Genomic DNA, 20,543 nt, shown 5'->3' with positions numbered 1-20,543 from the left:
TTTGAATCGATAGAGCGAGTGTATGCGCTGAGATCTGCATTGAAGGTGGCTAGATTTTTAGATATATCCTTTGTTCTCTTTGCCTGCTCAAAATGGGCGTCGGCCAGTCGACCGAACATCCGGGTCACACAGGCACCCCAGGTTAGTATTGACCATCACTGTCTTCCCCACTGCACCGGCTCCTAGCAACATACACTTCCTTCACAAAATTGGCACGAGAACAACGGCAAGTCTGCAGGCCAATCTAATACGAAAACAGAACACTTGAGCCATGTGCTGGCTGAGCGCTTCGCGACCAAATGTTTCACTCCGCTGGAGCTCACTCACTTCAAAGATAACTTCTTTTCTCGCGCAATAGATCAAGGGGGCATGAAGTACTGGAACGAGAAGATCCTTTCGGATTTCCTTGGTATTCCGGACAGTAGCGATTCCCATTGTCCGCTTGATGCTGGACCGGTGATATTCCGGATGGTTTCGTACTTGGGCGCATTTCCCTTTCAGAATACATTGGCTCCGAGCGTTCTGACCTTCGAGGCCATGGTAAAAGTTGCAGTCTTGCTAACAGAGCGGTATGGGAAAGTTCTACGACGAGCGCGCAAGGACCGCATCAAGCTTTTGTTCGGAAGTCTCGCTGATGTTGGGAGGCGTGATGTCGGTGCGTCTCCAGGCCAGGAGAACGTACGCAAGGAGGCAGATGAGCCTTCCGGTGCCAAATCGCATGTAATAGGCTTCGAGGTTGATGCGCCTGCCAACGATGACTACGAGGGTGAGGATGAGGATGATGATGATCTCGCCCTGGCGGCCTTAGAATCGTTGGATGCTATTGACGTGTTCAAGCACGACTCTCGCATCGATAAGAACGAATATGAAGCTCGAATATCCGTCGCTACATTCCGTCGTCTTCTGATACTCTTGATCGTCATTGCACCTTTGAAGACTTTGGAGCCCGTGACGACGTATACCTCAGACCTGAACGAAGCCCGAATGGAGAGCGTTCGAAAAGAGGCTGATACCATTTTGGCTGCCTTCAATATTGAAGACTCCGATGGTGGTATCAGTTACCGATCATTTGCAAACATTACTTCGATCGCTTTACCATATCTCTTCGATCCATTGACGCCCCTTTTCGAACATCTTCTATTCAGCAAGAACCTGGACATGACCAAAAAGAGTGGATCTGACGCAACAGTAACGGACACAATTGAAAAGCCATCAGATAATGCACCACCCTCTCCGTCGCGAATTATGCTTCCCGGCAGTTTTGAATCGACAATCCTCAAGTCGAGTGTGTTATCTCATCTTTCATTCTTCCTCCCTTCTCCTACCTCGAACGTCAATCTCCTTCGGGGCAACATGCGCCTGCATCCTGTTTTTTCAACCGCTGCGCACGGTTCATCATTGACCTCTTTCTCTCACAACGTTCTCACATGGCACGCTGGCACACTGCTCCTCCTCGAGGGTGCTGTGTCTGAATCATCCGAACATGGAGAGGGCATGGTTACGCTCGGAGCGTACCTTCCGCAGCCCTGGAAATCTGCACCATTGTCTCATTCTTCAACGAAGCCTTCCGACTCTTCAGCCTTGCCCTGTCTCTTTGAACTTTCGCCAAAGCACCAGCTCTTGCAAGGGAATCCTTCACCCTCCGTGCAAAAGCCCAACGCCCCCGTAGCATACTTCTCCAGCAGTACGGGTATAGCGATTGGATGTCAGATTCCACCTCCATCTCGAAGCCAACAACTGAAACCTACGCCTCTTGGTGCAGGCAGCTTGACCATTGACGCGAGTCTCGAATCCGCAGCTATCCATGTCTCGTCCATCGGCCACAATGGCGTTTTCCTTCCACCAGCTACTACATCACTGTCAGAACAAACCGTCAGAAGGCAGATCGACATCTACACCCTAGAAATATGGGGATTGGTCCCTGAGCCTTCAGACGCATCCTCATCAGAGCCGAGGCAAAGTGCGGTCGAGTTGCAGCGAGCGAAGTGGGAATTTGAGGCTCGTGAGGCTGAACGGAGACGAAACCTAAATCTGAAAGCCGGAGCCGGGGATTCTGCAATGGAGGGCGCGAGATGGCTTCTGGAGACTGCTGGGTTGATTGGTGATAGGCCTGGGCAAAGGGGTGGAAGTATTTGATACCTAGTTCCACGGCACTGATTTTTTTGTGCCCTCAAATCACTTCATGTTTCTATCGGGTTGCAGGCAACGAATGGCATACGGACACTCGGACGCGCCCAGGTTTAATTGTGTCGCCATGATCCATGATCTATAACGAGTCGTTGGTTTGAAAAGTCCACTTGAAGAGAGTTCCCATGCTATGGACAAAGCACTGATTATGTCTTTCATGAATTCTGGCGCTACAGAGGTAGGACAAACAGGATATATAATACATGAATTATGCGAGCTGAATAGTCGCCATAAACCTCTATTTCATACTCTTAGAGGCGTGAGACCAGTCGGGGGCCCATAAAAGTCCTTCAACTCCTCCTCTTCGTCTTCTTCCTCGACAGGCCCGTTGATGTTCTCGATTTCTGATTCCTCATCCGCAGCGTTGCTCTTTAGGAACCGACTGCGCGCGCCTGCATTTGCGGCAGGAGCCGGAGTCCCACTTTTTCTCGTGTCTTCGGGCTCGTGTTCATCCTTGCTCTCGCGCGGTAAGCGTAAGGCGAGGAATCCCTCGGGGGCACGTTCTGCACGGTCCATAACTTCATTCATGTATTTGCGCACCTCATCTGGCGGCTTGACCACCCGTGCCAGAGGCTCTAGGAACTTCGGGTTGGCGCTATAGATACGAAGCGTGACGGGCTGGTAGAACTCCTTAAGATTCGACTTGTTTGCGTCTTCCTTTGACTCCTTGGATTTGTTGGAGTCTAGTTTGCTGGGAGTTTCTGCCTGAGCCTTCTGGTTGCCTTTATCGTCGGACCCTTTGGCCGAGTCAGTTGCGTTCGGCTTGGAGTCAGTAGCGCTCGTAACGGAATCCTGATTGCTAGGAGGTTGGGTCTTGTCCTTCTCCTTAGCCGCCTCATCGGACTTGTCATTCTCTTTCTTGTCTTTCTCTTTGCCCTCCCCGCTTTCCGCTGCCTTGTCTTTGTTCTTGTCCGCTTTCTTCGACTTGGTGGACTTGCCCTTGGCTCGGGATGTGGTCGGCACGGAAGCATCTTCTATGGGAAACGGTGTGTTGGGGTCCACCTTACGAATGAGTAAGAAGGACGCTAGAACTGTGTTTCCTCCAGGAAGCCATTCTAAAATAGAGTACTCCGGAAACAAATACCGGTCTCCTGAACCTGCGTGGCCCGAAGTGCTACTTCCGTAGGGAGTCAATGGTGAGGTAAACTCAATGACAACCGACTTGTAGCCCACCCTAGGAGGAGGCGGGGGAGGAGCGGGACGATAGTAGGACGGCGACCCGTGTTGCGGTGGACGTGACTGAATTGAAGGAGACTGGCCTTGGAATGGCGGATACTGCGCACCTGGACGCGGTGCTGGAGTGTGATTCAGAGGGGGCTGGTTCATTTGTCGTACTGCAGGACTCGAGTTTGGCTGGTGAGGAGTAGAAGCTGCGCTTGGAGGGTTGGGCGGGACTACCGCGATACTAGGACTAGATACTCCACCAGGTAGCGGTCGAGTTGTCGCAGTCATTCCCGGCTCCTGTTTGACCTGAGGAGCAGCATTGGACTTCTGAGCAGTGGGTGTTTGAGGTTGCTTGGTTGGAGTTTGGGTGGAATTCTGGGCTGCAGAGTTCATCGCTGGCGAAGGCTTGGGAATTTGAACTTCCACTCTTGGAATCGGCTGCGCCTGCGGCTGCGGTTTAGCTTGTGATTGTGATTGCGGCTGATGTTGGGCGTTCGAGCCTGGCTGAGCCTGTGACGGGCCTTGCTGTTGACTCGGCTGCTCTGACTTCGATTGCTGGGAGTTCTGCAGCGGCGAAGGCTGATGTTGTCGCTGTGGAACTCCCTGCTGTGCAGGTTGCGGCGTGTGGCGCGGTGTCTGTGATTGAGCACTGCCTGGAGCTGGCCCTTGTTGCTGTTGTTGCTGTCGCTGTTGCTGTTGCTCTCTCGCACGAATGATCGCATTCAGTTCATCAATATGAGCCTGAAACGCTCGGAGCTGTTCCTGAGACGCTTTGCTGCTAGCAACCACTCTCATCAGTGCCTTGAGATCGGGGTCTGAAGCAGCTCGGGTTGCAAGCATCTGAATGACCGGGTCCGGACTGGGCTTTGGAGGTTGAGGGGGCTGTGCATGTTGAGACGCAGGAGGGCGCTGGGCCGACTGAGGGGTATAGGGGGGACGAGGAGCATTTTGAGGAGGTGGATGACTCGGTGTTCGGGCGGGATGTGGAGGCGGATGTTGGCTGCCCTGGGGGTGACCCGGTTGTGGTGAAGCGGAGTGGGCGGGCGAGTAATGAGCAGGCTGGCGTGACTGCTGAGATGGTGGCGGATGAGGATAAGAATGGTACTGCTGGAAGTTGTTGGGATGGCCATAGTGAACCATCGGCCGTTGAGGGGGAGTGTATTGAATCGGTGGCGGCGCGTTAGGATCTTTGACAGTGTACAGCATAGCATCGAAAAGGTGAGGCCCAATGGCGATGTTGCAAGGCCCAACTTTCAGCATGGACTCTTTGGGAGGATTTTTGCCTTCAATCTGCTCTCTTTTGGACTTCTTGGGTTTGGTGTAGTATCGCTCTAGAATGCCGTCGCTGAGCCATTTCTTCTTCGATCGTTCCAGAGAGGCGAGAAGGACAGCACTGTGGGAGGCAAAGGAACCGCGTCAGTTCAAATACGTACTCAAATAGATGCAGGCACAAAGCAAAGGGCATTGCATTCGATGAAACCCGGAAGAACGCACCTCTCAGCGATTGACTGATACTCTTTGGATGGAAGGTCGGCGGGCTGCGGCGCGGACAGCGTGGGGAGAGCCTCTCCATCCTTGATTTTCGTCGGCAGGGGCTTTTCGATGACCTCCGGTTCAGGTGGAGGAGGTTGAGGAGTGGGAGCAACACTCGGTGTTGAGACTTTCTTCCTAGAAGAAGAGCCCTGTTGAGCCTGAGATTGAGGTGCGGCTTCAGATTGGCGTCTTTTCGCCGATGGCTCGCGACGGTCGCGGGTGGAGAGTTTGCGCTTCTCAGCCATGCTGAGCTATATTACACGGGGTAGTCGATGGAAAATCCTCGCTAGAGGAGATCAAAAGCATCTCCAACAGTTCTGCGAGTGACTGGAGGGCAAGAGACGAAAGAAGCGAGGGTGAGTTGCGGAGAAGAAGTAAAAAGGAACGCGGAGAATTCACGAGCGATGAAATCACGCCGCTTTCTAAGATTAATGCTATGCTGGATGTCACTGCTCCATCATTCTGTTACTGACTCTTTCTCTCTTACTACAGCTGCTTCCAACTGACACTTAGATCCAACAATGATCATCTATCTGTCCTGATAGTTTTTTTTGATAATCTTCCTCCCCATCAGAGGCTTATCTTTCAGACTATAGCTGGTGGATCTCCGAGGTACGCTTCCTATCTCTTAGAGCATCGCTCGCATACTCTGCTCTCTTCTTTCGGAAGCTCATACTGGGAGATATTCTTGCGTGCTCATAGGTTTTGGCTATCGGAACCCACTTCACGATGGTTGAGTTACAACCAATTTTCAGAAAGGCGTACTGGACGCTGGCCGCTGGAGGCCTGGTTTATGTGAGCTTTATCTGCTCGCTCACATGGCCCAATGTCCAAAGATTGTGCGTCTTGCTTAACCATATTTCTAAGAACGCGACTAACGACTGTGGCGCCATGCGCATAGTGCCTTGTATGCAAACAAAGTCAATCCTGCTCTGTGGCAGGATGTCAACCAGGTCGAGCGCTTTGGATTCCTAAGTACGTGGAAACGCCCAGCTATCCGTATGGTCGTTGTTGACTTGGCCAGAAACACAGGTCCAACCATTCAATCTGGTTACCCCCGATAATGAGACGATCTATGGCTGGCATTTACTCCCTCTACACCTCTGTCGTGAGCACGAAGAGGAACTGAACGCGAACGAGCCATCTGGCCCAGCTGAAGATTATACCCGGACCTCAGCTTTCAAATTCCTAGCCAACGACCCTAACGCTCGAGTAGTTGTCAACTGTAAGCGCATTGGTTACTTTGCCTTGCGGCACAATCAGAAGATGCAGTACGCTAACTAATCCTTGTGCAACTGCAGTCCACGGCAATGCCGCGCATCTCGGCTCCGCTCAGAGACCTGAAATCTACCGCATGCTTCTGGGCTTGTCAACGCCCTCGAACCCCGTCCATGTCTTCGCAATTGACTATCGTGGGTTCGGAGTGTCCACCGGCTCCCCATCGGAAGAAGGCCTAATTACCGACGGTGTCTCCCTCATCAATTTCCTGACCGCCGGTCCCTTGAACATCCCGCCATCCAGGATTGTCATCACGGGACAGAGCTTGGGAACAGCTGTCACCGCCGCGGTCGCTGAGCGCTACGCGTTCGGATCGCCGGATCCCGCAGCTGTCCAACCCGCCATTCAAGACCCCGAACCGTTCGCAGGCGTCATCCTCCTCGCATCATTCAGCAACCTGCGAAACCTTATTGAATCCTACAGCTTCAAAGGTCTTACACCCCCAATGCTCTCTCCCTTGATGGGGTACCCTCGCGTACAAAGATGGGTAAGGAGCCATATCGTCGACCACTGGGACACGGCTACTCGTCTTGCACGCCTGACGGGTGTCGGACCATCTGCTGAGGAAGACGCGAAGGCAGGGTACACCAGCAAAGGCCTGGATCTCGCAATCATTCACGCATTCAACGATGTCGAGATCCCCTGGTACGAAGGACGTAGTGTCTGGATTGCTGCCACTGGTGAAAACCAGAAAGACGCCCCTGGCACCCTTGTGTACCAGAAAAAGGAAGAGGGTGGTCCAACCGAGGTGAAGATCTGGGAGAACAGGTCCGGGAAGGACGCGGCCGTGAAGAAGGTCCGGTGGGAACGTGCAGGCTACGGTGGTATGTTTCAAACTCCTTTCAACGTTCCTATTTCGCAGGGAGAGACAGAACTGATATGTTCTAGGTCATAACCGTGTGGCTACTTTCTCCGTTGCTGCTCTTGCCGTGCTCAGAGCTTTTGAGGAATAATCCCCTGACTTTCCCCTACGACCCCGGGAAATAGCTCGACAGTCAGGTTCTGTAATTAGTCCCAATATATGCCCATTCGTCTACGGCCATCAGTAAGAGCATGATATCGACTTTGGAAACCACTTGTCTTTCCATCCGATTATGGGAGGGGAGAGACGTTCAGTAATACATACAAGAATCCATAACCTATCTGGCTTATGTCTTTTGCTCCTAGATTTCTATAATCCCAAAATCTTTAGGCTATTTTGTCATAGTGAATAGCGAACACCCCCTCTAATCCTATCCCTTTTTCAATTCACTTCTTCCATGCATCCCCCATTTGCGGAGCCTAGGAAGGTAGGTTTGCCTCTGGGACAAAGCCATAGATACCCAGGTAGGAACCGACCTTCTTACTATCGTCATGCGGACCCTGCAGCTGTCACCTACAACAATCTTTCTCGCTTTCGTCTCCCGGCTTCTCATCATCTTCTTTATCCTATCTCCCTATACTCTACTCTCTACATTCCTGCTCTTTGCATCCTCCAGCGCATACAGCACCTGTTAATTCGCTCATTAGTTCACCCTCAAGCATCTCCGGCTCGTCCTCGTCCGGCTCAGCATCCGTTCGAACGTGGAACCGACCAAATGTCATCACTGTGGACATTCCGATTGATGAATAGATTGCCGCTGTGCTAGAATACCTTTGGGTTTGAGACGTCCACGGCCAGGCAGATCTTCCAGCGACATGGACTGGAAGAAGTTCGTCCGGACCCGCAAGCAGGAGATAGACCCACCTCCAAAGTTCGACTATCTTCGCGACGTGGATCTCATAAGGGCCATACCAGTACTGGGATGAATCGCACGATCACTCGAATTGAGGCAGCAAGCAGCCCAGCCATCCAGTGGATGTTCTGGAAGCCTGAGACGCTAAATCACTTGAGAGACGATATTCGTGGAGAAATGCACATTGGGATTTTCGCGCTGGCTAGTTAAGAAAATGCCAACTATCCTAGAATCTGCTTTTCCCAGCCGCCATAACAAGGTATATTGTCAAAAAGCCAGAGAGAATCCCTCATAAGACCCCCAGGGTTTGTCTATATTGCAAAGTAATACATGGCTCCAAATGCTTTTGGGCACAAAGGTGAAGAAGATATGAGATGAGAATACACGTTGAGAGAAGCAGATCGCTGTAGTAGTAAAATGTCAAGATGCTCGAGGGGTATGTATGAGCTTCCTCTTGAGCAGAAGAAGATTCGTAAAAGACTGTCCAGTCGGATATGTACGGAACGGTCAAGGGCTGCAATCAAGCTGACTGCGCAACGACAAGAGATGGTGGCATAGCCGTTTATTTCTTGTGTCTGTCAGCCTGAGCCTTCAGGTACTTCTGAATGAGTTCCTTCCTGTAAGAAGTTGTCAGTGATTGTTCAGAGCGGCACGATAGCAATCAGGAGTGGAAGGATGGCACATACTGTAATTGAGGTTGAGCCTTCTCGTAGTGGCTGAACTCCATGGTAAATTCACCCTTGCCCTGGGTGGCAGCACGCAGATGCGTACTGAAGCCGAACATTCCGTTCAAGCTGCAGTCCGCATACACGGAGAACTCATCCACGCCGGTCTCGGTATCATTGATAGTGGCGTTACGCTTGTTGAGGAGAGAGATAACGTCACCTTGAAACTCGCCGGGAGCGGTGACAACGATCTTCATCATGGGCTCAAGGACAGAAGGGTTGCTTTCCATGAAGGCCTTGCGGAAGGCCTGCTGGGTAGCGTTCTTGAATGACATTTCGGACGAATCCGTCATGTGGGTAGCACCGTCGTTAATCACCATCCTGGTACCAAGCACCTTGTGACCAACGAGCGGACCCTTTTCGCAAGCAAGGTTGAAACCCTTCTCACAAGCAAAAAGGAACTTCTCGGAGATACTTCCACCAACAATCTGTTCCTCGAATTTGTTGTCCTCAAGTTTGCCGGTGGGCTCCATCCAGCCGACGACGCGGGCGTATTCACCAGGACCTCCCGATTGTTTCTTGAGCAAGTGGTCGAACTCGACTCGGTTGCCGATGGTCTCGCGGTACGCGACCTGAGGCGGGCCAGTCACACAATCGACGCGGTATTCGCGACGCATGCGTTCGATGTAGATGTCAAGATGCAATTCACCCATGCCAGAAATCAGAGTCTCCTCACTCTCCGCATTGTAGGACACACGGAAGGTGGGATCCTCTCTCTGGAAACGAGCCATAGCTTTTGAGAAGTTGGCGGAGTCCTTGTTGTTCTTCGGCTTGATAGAAAGCGAGATGACAGGTTCGGGCACGAACATGGATGTCATGGTGTAACCGAGCTGTCCGTCGGTGAAAGTGTCGCCAGAGGCGCAATCCACACCGAACACGGCGCAGATCTCACCGGCTCCGATCTCTGATACCTCCTCCATCTCATTGGAGTGCATGCGAACAATGCGAGGAATCTTGACCTTCTTGTTGTTGCGAGCATTGAAGACGTTGGCACCCTTGCGGAGGGTACCCTGGTACACGCGGATGTAGGTCAACTGCCCAAAGTTGCTTTCTTCCAGCTTGAAAGCAAGACCGACAAAAGGCTGGGAGTTGTAGGGGACAAGTTTGACGGAGGCCTCATCCCGCTTCCGGTCAAGAGCGAGGTTTTCGACTTCGGAGGGGTTGGGGAGGTAGTCGATGACTCCATCAAGCATGGGCTGCACAGACTTGTTGGCAAGCGCAGAACCCATGAAGACGGGAGTGAACTTCAAGCCAATAGTCGCTCGCCGGATGGCGGCCTTGAGCTGCTGCTCCGTGGGCTCAGTCTCCTCCAGGAAGAGCTCAGCAATCTCGTCGTCGACGTCGGCAAGCGTCTCAATCAGCATCCTTCTCCGTTCCTCCACAACTGACTTGACCTTCTCAGGAATCTCATCCTTAATCACGATGTTCTCACCGCTCGGTCCTTCGTTGTAAATGGACTTCATACGAATCAGGTCGACCACGCCCTCGAACTCGTCTTCAGCACCAATCGGCACTTGGACGGCAGCAGCAGGGATCTTGAGCTTGGTGTTGATCTGTTCAACGGCCTTGAAAGGGTTGGCACCCATACGGTCCATTTTGTTGACGAAGGAAATTCGAGGAACATTGTAGCGGCGCATCTGGCGGTCGACCGTGATAGTCTGGGACTGGACACCTGACACAGCGCACAGGATCATGACAGCCCCATCTAGAACGCGCAGCGCTCTCTCCACTTCGATGGTGAAGTCGATGTGACCTGGTGTGTCGATCAAGTTGATGTGGTATTTCTCCTCTTTTCCATCCTCTCCCTTCTTTACCCAGTCACAGAACGTCGCTGCGGACTGAATAGTGATACCCTTTTCACGCTCGAGATCCATCGAGTCCATCTTGGCACCAACATTGTCACGGCCGCGGACTTCGTGGATGGCCCCGATACGACCAGTGTAGAAGAGGACTCGTTCAGTACAGGTAGTTTTTCCGCTGTCAATGTGTGCCTATAAGGACTAGTCAGATGCTGTGTCTCCATGGAAATGCTTTAATTTCCCGGAAGATGACTTACAGCGATACCAATGTTCCGGAGCCTGGACAGTCTGATCGCTTCAGCAGGGTCAAGATTGTCAATGATCGCCTCCTGGGACAGACCGTCGGGATTGGAAGCGGCGGCCTCGAGACTGAACAGAAGAACGAGATTAGCGATTGAACATACAAACACAAGGTCAATCTAGTAATTCCAGGGGAGATTCAATGATCACTAGAAGATCGGAACTACTTACACAGCGGCAGCGGTAGCAGCGGAGGCGTTCCGTCGTTGCAAATTGTGTCTGTTGAAGACCGACTGATAAGTTGGGCCGGCAATGGGTGAACGGAGAGCGGCTGTCGACGCGCATCGTTGATACAAAAAGTTCTGAGATTGAAGACGCACAGGCGATCCGGTCAAACCAGATAGCGCACGGTGAGGTAACCGTGCAAGAGAAGGACACCGCATGATTGACAACAGACAACAACCACCACGGGGAACTAGGGAGTGCTGATGCTGCTGATGCTCTCAGCGTCGCGATCTTTTTTCTGCTCCGAAAAAAAGTTCGGGGAAGCCAGGAACAAGGCACGTGATCTTCCCTAGTCACGACCAATGAGATCCGGGAAGTTCAGACCATTTCTACAGTCTATGTACGGTGCAAGTTTGACATAACTGGCTGCCTGGGAACTACTATGGCAATAAGTATTATAATTATCTCAGTTCTCCATCAAACAAAATGATCCAATCTCAGGTACGGAAATAGTTCGCCGCCAAAACTGGTCCCAGGTTCACTTCCTTCGCGAATGCATCCAGATCATACCGTATTCTCGGCCAGAGACCAACGGGCTTTCCATTCTTTGGAGCATACTTCTCGACATCGAAGCCGTCCGGTTGCTCGTACAGCAAGAAAACATACCGGTGCGGCGAGCTGACTGGCGGAGGCGAAGGGCCGATATAGTTCGCAACGAAAGGGGCAGATGTTGTCAAGATGGTCTCGCCCGTGACGGTGGTATTTTTCGACGGCTTGAATCCCGGATGAATCCAGTGTAGGACTGGTCCTAGGAAGCTGAGTGATGGAAAGGGAGTATCGAGGTCCAGATTGATAACAATATAGGTGCCTGATGAAACGTTGAAGGAAATCTGAGGCTCTTTCTTTGCATCTAGATGCAGAGTTCGCGCATCAGTAACTAACCTATCTTTTTTCTTCAGCCTACTAACCACTTCTAGGAAGGTATTGGCCAGGCGTCGTGATGCGTTGCTCGCCGAACGCCAGGCCAAGAAGCTTGGAGCTATCCTTCTCGGCAGCAGACAAGACGGCCTCGACAGATGGAATGGACGGCATTTTGTATCGATTAGTCCATGAATACGAACCTGCTTATCTCGACAAAGGTGCCAAGTTTATAGATGAAGCCAAGTAATAGGAGTCAGATAAAGGAAGGGGAGGCCTGTACAACCTGCCCATGGGTGGTTCGGTGTTAACGGGCTTAATGGAGGTACTGGAGGTAACAGAGGCGTCCCATCAACTCTATTTAGCGTTGCCCTCATGTGGTTCTCATATTGACAATATCATTACCCCTGACCTGTCCGCCCTGCGATGGAGACGCAGAATAGATACATGAAACTCTCTGTCAAAACCAATCCACTAGGTGGGTAGGTATACCTAGACACCTTGGTAAGGTAGGTATGATATACCGTATTCAACTGTATGATACAAGACAGTACACCGCTTGAAATTCTATTTCACCGCCTTGCTTCCACCGCCATTGGATTACTATTATCTGAATATGTCGGATATTTTTTCGAGTATACCTAGCAGCGATGAAGCAGTTCGGGGCGTCTTAATGGTCGATGTCGTCACTTTCCATATCTCGACTTAGGCAGCTTATGAAAAGATGCGTTCATCTTTGAGACTGCTTGCCTCTGTCTCCCGCAGCCAGCCTTCGAAACTCAGGAAGCCAGCAATTAGCTTGGATCATGTATGTACATCTATCCACATCAAGCATCTTTGAAGCTATATTGATGCGACTGTTAGTTCGTACAAAGACAGCGTGTCCTCGGTCTATGGCGCGAGATAGTCAGGGCGCTGAACAGTTAGTCTCCCGTATTCGGAATCTAGATCTGAGTTGGCATGCCATTTGAGGCTTGCAAGCTGATTGATATCTCGACCATAAAGAGATTCCTAAATCATCGACTCGGGATGAGTTGCACAGCTACGCTCGTTCAGGATTTGAGCGGCATCGCAACGTAACCGACTTGGTGAGTATCTGCCAAACGGCCCAGAAGCTCATAGCTAACTTTTTAATTGTAATAAAGCAACACATACGATATCTCATCTCGGTAGGAGGCATTGCCCCTGAGTTCAAGCCTGTCGATTGACAATTTGGTAGACTGGAAAAGCCGAGTTCGAAACTATGAAACGGTATATCGACGAACAAATCGCGAGTTGAATCTATCTCGTCGGAGTCGACCCATGAGTCGCATCTGCTACAAGGCATCTGGCTCAAACTTGGCTGGCGAAGGAGAGCTTCTCTTATTCTTACAGGACCCTGAAATGTATATATGTACATGTTATAGCGAGGAAACCACATTGTAAATGACGGACTTTCGTAGTGTCGAAGTTCACTTTTGCTGCATCCATAAATCTCTTACAGCAGCTAGTACCCCAATCGACTTTTCATCGGCAGGCTCAATAGCTGACCGAGCAGCGTCCTGCTCTGGGGTCTTTTTCGGCGCTGGCCTCTTGCCCGCTTCCTTGGCAGCAGCTTCAATGGCAGCATGACGCTCCCTCCAGTCCTTATCTTCCTTGTCTCGGATTTCAAGTTCACGCAACCAAGCATCCCGCTTCTCCTGCGCCTTTCGCTGCTCCACCATCTTCTCGAACTCCCTCCGTTGCTGGCGCTCCGTCTTGAAGTACATGCCTCCAGCAACAACAGCGACAAGTGTAAAGAATTGGGCGTAGATACGAGCACGGAACATCTTGTTCATTTCGACCGAGTCGCCGGCCTTCATCGACCTGTACGCGCGGTAGAGGGCATAGCATGTGGCGGCGCATCCTGAAAGGCAAGAATCCGCGTTAGACCGGAGCTACAGGAAGATGCGTATCTCAACTCAACTCACCTAGCGGGATCAAGGGTTCCTCCTTGAGTCGTCTGCGGAATTTCTGGAGAGAGGTTTCCTCCTTGAATTGGCTGGTGGTTTATGATTGGTTAGCAATCCTGTTCCTCCGCGTCTCAACAGGTAGCGACGAAGATGATCCGGTACGTACGGGTTGTCCTCCATGGAGGAAGGAAGGGGTTCGTTGAGCATCTTGTCTTCGGATGAGGTATCACGGGGTGAGTTCTTGGGTTCGCGAAAAAGTTATCGAGCAGCCGCGGAATTGATTCAAGGGTGATTCACACGCCACTATTCCAAAATCCAACTGAAAATGGAGGAGAGCAGTGCAAAGAGTACCGGTCTTGCAAGGGCCGGAATAGAAAAGGAACGATTGAATGATTCAAGCGGATTGTATTCCTCTAACCACTCTCTCTTTCCAAATTAAGGCAGATGTCGCCTCGATCGATCGAATTTCCAGAGACAACATGACGTTGCGGAGAATCCGGAGATCTTTGCGGTAAAATTCAGTATCTGTATCGTACGTTACCATAGTCTTGTTTTTTACATCATTCACTGACAGCGATTTTGAAGCTGTCTACACCGTGAGGTAGAGAGGTACACCGTGGAAAGACGAATCAGGGCTAAATGAGATAGGCAGTGCTGCGTATCGGTAGGTAACTCCTTGTCCTATCATTATAATTGAGGATAATGCTACACCTGCTCTCGTGACTGGAGACTATCTAATTTCTTACATAGGAACTAGGGATGATACATACACGGCCTCGCAGAAAACAAAATGAATTTAGGCTTCTATTTGATTCACGACCGACGTCCATTGAAGAGCAGCCACTTGAACGTCAGGAGTTTATAGTTAGCCAAGCTTTCCGACGATCAGACTCATTAGTAGTCCGCACCATCTGAGAGGTATGCCAGTTGCCACATATGTGGTTGGTACTGGTTATCGCGGATTGAACTAAATCAGACCCTCCAGGAAGACGTCCACAAGCTTATGCTCAGATATGAGTATACCAAGATAATAATTAACAGGTCTCAGTTTGTGATAAGGAAAATACTCAACAGGATGTCGCAGAAGATACCTTTACCTGCAGGGAAGTTAGGGCTCCAGGTGAGGGCTGATGAGTCAACCAATTCCGCTCCGATCGCGGCATTCTAGAAGGGTGGCCCCGCAGAAAGGATTAATGTTTGTCGAAGGCGTGATTGTGCCACTACCTGCGAATTTTCGATATCGCCGCTGACTCCTTGGATTGCGTTCTTTCTGACTCTAAATCGCAATCAGTGTCTTCAGTTTCAGAGACAGGTCTCATTATGCCCGATCAACCTGCTACGAACGGAACGACAACTCCGGTCAATGCAAAGCTGAGCAACCTCGCTCTGACTGAGTACACCGCCGCTCCCACTCCCCCCTCGGAGAAGGATCAAAACACCGCGCTGGGCTTATCCCGTGACTGGGGTATCCCAGATGCATTTCTGCTCCCCAATGGCTACCCAGATGTAAGGTTCTAACTCAAATGAATTTGTTTCCAGGAAATAGTTAACCACCATCCTAACGACAGTACCTCCGCCTTATCCTGACGTCACGGGTCTACGATGTTATTCAGGAGACACCGCTCCATCATGCCATCAACCTCAGCAATCGTCTGGAATGTCGGGTGCTTCTCAAACGGGAGGACATGCTCCCTGTATTCAGCTTCAAGCTCCGTGGAGCTTACAACAAGATGGCGCATTTGACCCCCGAGCAGCGGTGGAAGGGTGTTATCGCATGCTCCGCAGGTCAGAGCCTTTCGCCCTGGTGACTCACCTCGAGGAGAGCTGATAGGTATATAGGTAACCACGCACAAGGCGTTGCATTCTCCGCTCGCAAGCTCAAGATCCCCGCGACCATCGTCATGCCCTCGGGCACCCCTGCCATCAAGCATCTGAATGTCGCCCGTCTCGGCGGCAGTGTCATCCTTCACGGCACCGACTTCGACGCTGCCAAGGAGGAAGCTCATCGACTGGAGAAGCAGCACGGTCTTACCAGCATTCCTCCCTTCGATGATCCGTACGTGATTGCGGGACAGGGTACCATTGGAATGGAAATTCTGCGCCAAGCAAACTTGGAGAAACTCGAGGCTGTTTTCTGCGCTGTTGGCGGAGGGGGGCTGGTTGCCGGTATCGGGGTTTATCTGAAGCGCATCGCGCCGCATGTGAAGGTTATCGGAGTTGAGGCCTACGATGCCGATGCCATGGCCCGGTCGTTGGGTGAGGGATCTCGAGTCTTCCTTAGGGAGGTTGGACTGTTTGCGGACGGTGCCGCTGTGAAGACTGTTGGCGAGGAAACGTATCGTCTCGCCCGTGAGGTGGTTGACGAGGTCATCTTGGTTACGACTGACGAGACGTGTGCCGCCATTAAGGATGCCTTTGAGGATACCAGATCTATCATCGAGCCCGCAGGTGCCCTGGCACTCGCAGGTCTCAAGAAGTACATCGCCCAGAACCCTAGCCCCGACACGAACAGAGAGCTGGTTGCCATCACATCTGGCGCAAACATGGATTTCGACCGCTTGCGTTTTGTTGCTGAACGTGCTGCTTTGGGAGAGCGGAAGGAGGCGCTGCTAAGCGTCAACATCCCGGAGAAGCCTGGTGCTTTCGCAAATCTCATCGAGGTGATCCTTCCTCAAGCCGTGACCGCCTTCAGTTACCGTTATGCTCGTTCGGAGTCCGCCGATGTCCTGATGGGTATCTCCTTGTCTGCGCTGACAGGTCGCGAAGACTTGGCGAAGATTATGGATCAGCTCGAAAAGGCCGGCATGCCCGCGAAGGATCTGAGCGATGATGAGCTTGCCAAGCGACACGTGCGTTTCCTGGTTGGAGGACGCTGCGACGTCAAGGATGAACGTCTTTTCATGTTCGAATTTCCAGAGCGTCCGGGAGCTTTGGCCAAGTTCCTCACCACGCTCCGGCCTAACCAGAACATCTCCCTGTTCCACTACCGCAACTATGGTGGCGATGTTGGAAAGGTCCTGGCAGGCATTCAGTGCCCGAATGACGAGAAGAAGGATCTGGAGGCCTTCCTCAAAGACCTCGGCTATCCGTTCAGCGAGCAAACCGACTCTCCCACTTACCAGACATTCCTCCGTTGTTAACAACGTGCATCGGCATTCTTCGTTATTTTGCGTTTCCGTTAGAGGGAATACTTGACAGGTTCGGGTTGCTGATTTTTCTCTCGGGATAAAAAAGAGTACTTCACTTTCGTCGGCGTTCGGATCGAGGCATCAGATAGATTAGAGGCTGAAGCCTGCTTTTAATGAACTGGCTTGCATATAGCAATGGATTTCAATTCTCATCGGCTTGAGAATACAAGGTGGAATGATATCATAGCACCAGCGGATCGGCTGTAATGTTTTTACGAGCAGAAGGGACAGATCCATCGTCGGCTTGAAATCCAGTCACTTCCAGGCTGTCTGTTGGATGCCACTCCCTTCTGTCCTGATGTTTATACAAGTCACCGACGGCCCCAGCGATCCCTGCATTCTATGTCGTACCACTTCTGGGTCCAGTAATTCCAATTCCTGGGAGTTTCTCGAGGTTGATCTCCACGTTTATAAATCGAGAAAGCAAGCTTTCTTTCTTTACCCCACATCGCCGGATAGACCCATTCTCCGCGGGCTGTTGCCTTTGAAGCGTCAAAGTCGAGATATCCGGTGTGTTCATCGCCCTCATCGACCTCAATTTCGGCGTCGACCATTCGTCCGCCCCACTGGAGGTACACACGATTCGGTTTGGGCGTCTCACCCAGCCGGCGTCTGATAGCTTGTCCTCCTGGTGATCCACTTGCTTTGCGTTTTTTCGAGTTCGAGCCATAGCTATCGGATTCATCTTCATCGTCATCTTCCTCTTCCTCTTCCTCTTCGTGATAGGCCAACTCAGGAGGCTGTTCTTCACGGAGACGGTGCAGTGCATCATCGGACAACGCTAGCAGCATGGTTCCTTCAATGAGACCAAGATTGAATGCGGCCACTACTCCATTTGCGCTTGCTGGTTTCTGGATTTCGAGCGTCAAGTCGTCATGGTAATTACCCAGGTGTTCATCTATTGCTTCGCAGAGAATGGAATACGAACCCACCAGATCATCCAGCTTCAGCGGACCAGCGGGAGGGCGGTAGCTTTTCATATAATCCCGATGAGGCTGCAACGCCTTGTGCCAGCATTTTTGCCTTTCTGCACGCTTTTTGGCTTCTTTTTCAGCCATTTCTCGTTCCCTTTTATCTTCGTGTCCCTTCTTGATAGCCATGACCTTGGCGATATCCCAGCCAACGATCGTGTACTCAGAGTTCCATGCACCTTTAACCCGTATAAGGTGTAGCCCTGGTATGGAGTCTACAACAGTTATGAGGCGTGGCAGATGCTCAAAGAATGGGCAGAGCTCGATTGGCTCGGTGGTCTGCTTCGGATCAGGCTTACCATTCAAGCCGTCAAGGAAATATTTTGCCATGAAACGGTCAAGGTCGAAATTAGCCTCGGTTGTGGGGATGTCGAGCGGAGCGCCAGGTGCAGAACAAGTTGCGAAGGCAGCGTCGAGTCCGCGCGCAAAGGTATCGGCCCATCCAACTACAGTCAGTCGCCTCGTTACACGCGCGACAAGACCTGGTACTGCCTGCACGGCCTTTGAGAAATCCGATTTATCAAAATCTTCAAGTATCAACGGCTCTCTCTGCTTCTCTTTATCTGGGGCACCGTTCGGCCCGAGGAAATACTTGGCAAGGAACAAGCGAGGATCAAAGCGAGCCTCGCGAGAAGGAGAATCCAGTGCTGCAAATTCAGCCGCGCGTTCACGGCTGATGCGTTCCTCACGAGCTCTTTCCAGGTTGCGGTATTGTTCAGCCAGGGACCTCTCGATGGCCATCACTGCTGGTGTCGGATATAAGCACTTGGGCGATCAGTTCCACGCCATCGTAGTCAAATCCGCTTTCCTCACCTGCCTGTTCTTCACCGCAGTCTCTAGAGAACTCTTTAATTGGGCTGCACTAGCCTTTGCCTGAAAAGGGATTCCGTAAAGATGTAACTGCGCTGTGACCCACGGCTTGGTTGCAGACCTGACGCGAGCACTAGACGCATTTTTGCGGAAGAGCAAGTCTCAACTCCTCAAAAGGTGCTCGGGTAAAACCTCCTGCTTTGATGCCGTCTTTGTCGTAGGTGAAGACGCCTGACTTCAGGGGCTCTGGTGGCGGAGGATCATAGTATTGGTAATACATCTTTGGAGACGTGGTGCGAGCAGTTCTTGGGATTGTTGACAGGTAACCGTTCTATTGTTTACTATCTCGGGTTACCTCCGCGACTGAGGAACGGGAACCCTAGAAGCCTGCCCTAATGGCTGGAGTAGGCAAACCATAGGATGCAATCAATTCCCAAATCAATAACTGGACTATTTTTCTGCATATCACGAAGCGTGGTTGAGAATGGGGTAATTCTGCCTAGTCTTAGTTAATGTGGCTTACACTCATAAAAAGAACATGCTTGGCCAGAGACATATAGTTGGACCGCATCAGTGTTATATTATTGCCCATCTGGCCGTGCCTGTCGAGCACTTTCAGCAGAGCATATACCAAATCAACCTCAATATGGATTAATGCTTCTTGTTAGCAGTTGGGAAACCAACAAGCTAACAATGAAAGTAGATGGTCGTCAATTGTCAAGTCTGCCTTGGTGCACTGCCCCCCGGTCATCAAATGTAGCATAAGTACCATGAAAGGCGCCAATTGCTTTGAGTGTGGTTTCAGACATTAGTACTCTCAATAAACTAGCAACCGAATTGTATGTGGATTCACACTCCTAGCAATGCAGTTGTCAATAGTCACGCGTCCCTCTTTTCTGTCATTTTCCTCGCTCTTGATATCTCCAGGTGCAGCCAATCTGAATGGCAAGAACCCTGCTCTCGAAAGCCGTGCACTGTCACACTGCATAGCAGCAGATAACAGCTCTTCGGCAGCTGGAACTACATTCTTCGATTCACCCTTGGTCAACAATGGCTCTACCCAACTTTCATGGACGCTGGGCGTCCATATCCAGAACAGCTCTGACGATTCAGGACGGAACAATTTCATTCAGATCGAACGTGATTTCTATTTTGGCCTTGGCTCAGATGCTGGCTCTATTCAAAATGCGTCCTTTCGCGCCTGCAGTATCTTCTACCATGGTGCCTCCGAGCCTCTCTACTCTGACGCCAACACGGACGGTCGACGTACTCAGGAACTTTCCGATGATTGCGTTCGAGATCTGACGGCCCTAATGAACAATACTGCGCAAGAACTGATTCCCCAGAATGATCATGATCTATCGAATATGTGTAAGAAGTTGGTAGAGACAACAACCAGCGATCGGCCAACCTCGTGCCAGAACTATAACCTACGGGAGTTGCACTTTCAAGGTAAGAACTGATTCAATCAACCTCGTCAAATGGCGTGATCTGATTTACTTGATAGCCTTCATGAATCGCCGGAATACTGCCAGCGCAAGCAGCAGTGGAAACTGTCATTCGTCGTCCGGCGGCGACTATAACCTCACTCTCGTGGATTCCAACGGTTTCGTCAATACCAATGGATCGAGTAATCTGAAGAATATGGTTCTGGGTGCGACGCCGATCATCACTGTCTTCTATCCAGAGTCGAATTTGTCTCGGCCTGACATCCAATACGTGGCTGTGAAGCCAGAGGACACCAGTGACTTGATAGGCCAAGTCAGCGGCTCGTTGGCATCGCGTTTTACTGCACGTACCAAGTTTGCTTTGAGGATTCTGGTTATTATCTCTGCTTTTCTCTCCGGGGTTATTTGATT

General features: G+C 51.2%; 9 protein-coding genes across 9 annotated transcripts; 4 read left to right on the top strand and 5 right to left on the bottom strand.

Moving 5' to 3' along the window:
* Window positions 1–92: 92 nt before the first annotated feature.
* On the top strand, window positions 93–2,136 carry Aud_007554 (restriction of telomere capping protein 5; the record flags this gene model as incomplete). The annotated part of the gene is made up of 2 exons (XM_043292444.1): window positions 93–141; window positions 260–2,136. The coding sequence occupies 2 exons, from the start codon at window positions 93–95 to the stop codon at window positions 2,134–2,136; spliced, it is 1,926 nt and encodes a 641-aa protein (XP_043148379.1).
* Window positions 2,137–2,430: 294 nt separating this feature from the next.
* Window positions 2,431–5,129, bottom strand: Aud_007553 (uncharacterized protein; the record flags this gene model as incomplete). The annotated part of the gene is made up of 2 exons (XM_043292443.1): window positions 2,431–4,744; window positions 4,846–5,129. The coding sequence occupies 2 exons, from the start codon at window positions 5,127–5,129 to the stop codon at window positions 2,431–2,433; spliced, it is 2,598 nt and encodes an 865-aa protein (XP_043148378.1).
* A 484-nt stretch (window positions 5,130–5,613) lies between these two features.
* Aud_007552 (alpha/beta hydrolase) lies at window positions 5,614–7,115 on the top strand (the record flags this gene model as incomplete). The annotated part of the gene is made up of 5 exons (XM_043292442.1): window positions 5,614–5,723; window positions 5,786–5,859; window positions 5,909–6,109; window positions 6,186–6,986; window positions 7,051–7,115. The coding sequence occupies 5 exons, from the start codon at window positions 5,614–5,616 to the stop codon at window positions 7,113–7,115; spliced, it is 1,251 nt and encodes a 416-aa protein (XP_043148377.1).
* Window positions 7,116–8,439: 1,324 nt separating this feature from the next.
* Window positions 8,440–11,084, bottom strand: Aud_007551 (elongation factor G; the record flags this gene model as incomplete). Its single annotated transcript, XM_043292441.1, has 4 exons — window positions 8,440–8,494; window positions 8,564–10,593; window positions 10,659–10,770; window positions 10,873–11,084. 4 exons carry the CDS (start codon window positions 11,082–11,084, stop codon window positions 8,440–8,442), a joined length of 2,409 nt encoding a protein of 802 aa, XP_043148376.1.
* Window positions 11,085–11,363: 279 nt separating this feature from the next.
* Aud_007550 (YbhB/YbcL family Raf kinase inhibitor-like protein) lies at window positions 11,364–11,958 on the bottom strand (the record flags this gene model as incomplete). Its single annotated transcript, XM_043292440.1, has 2 exons — window positions 11,364–11,776; window positions 11,835–11,958. The coding sequence occupies 2 exons, from the start codon at window positions 11,956–11,958 to the stop codon at window positions 11,364–11,366; spliced, it is 537 nt and encodes a 178-aa protein (XP_043148375.1).
* A 1,277-nt stretch (window positions 11,959–13,235) lies between these two features.
* Window positions 13,236–13,922, bottom strand: rcf1 (respiratory supercomplex assembly factor RCF1; the record flags this gene model as incomplete). Its single annotated transcript, XM_043292439.1, has 3 exons — window positions 13,236–13,669; window positions 13,734–13,804; window positions 13,882–13,922. 3 exons carry the CDS (start codon window positions 13,920–13,922, stop codon window positions 13,236–13,238), a joined length of 546 nt encoding a protein of 181 aa, XP_043148374.1.
* A 1,113-nt stretch (window positions 13,923–15,035) lies between these two features.
* Aud_007548 (threonine dehydratase, biosynthetic) lies at window positions 15,036–16,855 on the top strand (the record flags this gene model as incomplete). Its single annotated transcript, XM_043292438.1, has 3 exons — window positions 15,036–15,221; window positions 15,284–15,500; window positions 15,555–16,855. 3 exons carry the CDS (start codon window positions 15,036–15,038, stop codon window positions 16,853–16,855), a joined length of 1,704 nt encoding a protein of 567 aa, XP_043148373.1.
* A 359-nt stretch (window positions 16,856–17,214) lies between these two features.
* Aud_007547 (uncharacterized protein) lies at window positions 17,215–18,615 on the bottom strand (the record flags this gene model as incomplete). The annotated part of the gene is made up of 1 exon (XM_043292437.1): window positions 17,215–18,615. The coding sequence occupies one exon, from the start codon at window positions 18,613–18,615 to the stop codon at window positions 17,215–17,217; it is 1,401 nt and encodes a 466-aa protein (XP_043148372.1).
* A 932-nt stretch (window positions 18,616–19,547) lies between these two features.
* Aud_007546 (uncharacterized protein) lies at window positions 19,548–20,541 on the top strand (the record flags this gene model as incomplete). The annotated part of the gene is made up of 2 exons (XM_043292436.1): window positions 19,548–20,136; window positions 20,192–20,541. 2 exons carry the CDS (start codon window positions 19,548–19,550, stop codon window positions 20,539–20,541), a joined length of 939 nt encoding a protein of 312 aa, XP_043148371.1.
* Between the last annotated feature and the right edge of the window lie 2 nt (window positions 20,542–20,543).

This window comes from Aspergillus udagawae, assembly GCF_001078395.1.
Source record: "Aspergillus udagawae IFM 46973 DNA, scaffold_5, whole genome shotgun sequence".
Classification (NCBI taxonomy): Eukaryota; Fungi; Ascomycota; class Eurotiomycetes; order Eurotiales; family Aspergillaceae; genus Aspergillus; species Aspergillus udagawae.
The sequence above is the reverse complement of the archived record's forward strand: the minus strand, read 5'-3'. Positions and strand labels throughout refer to the sequence as shown.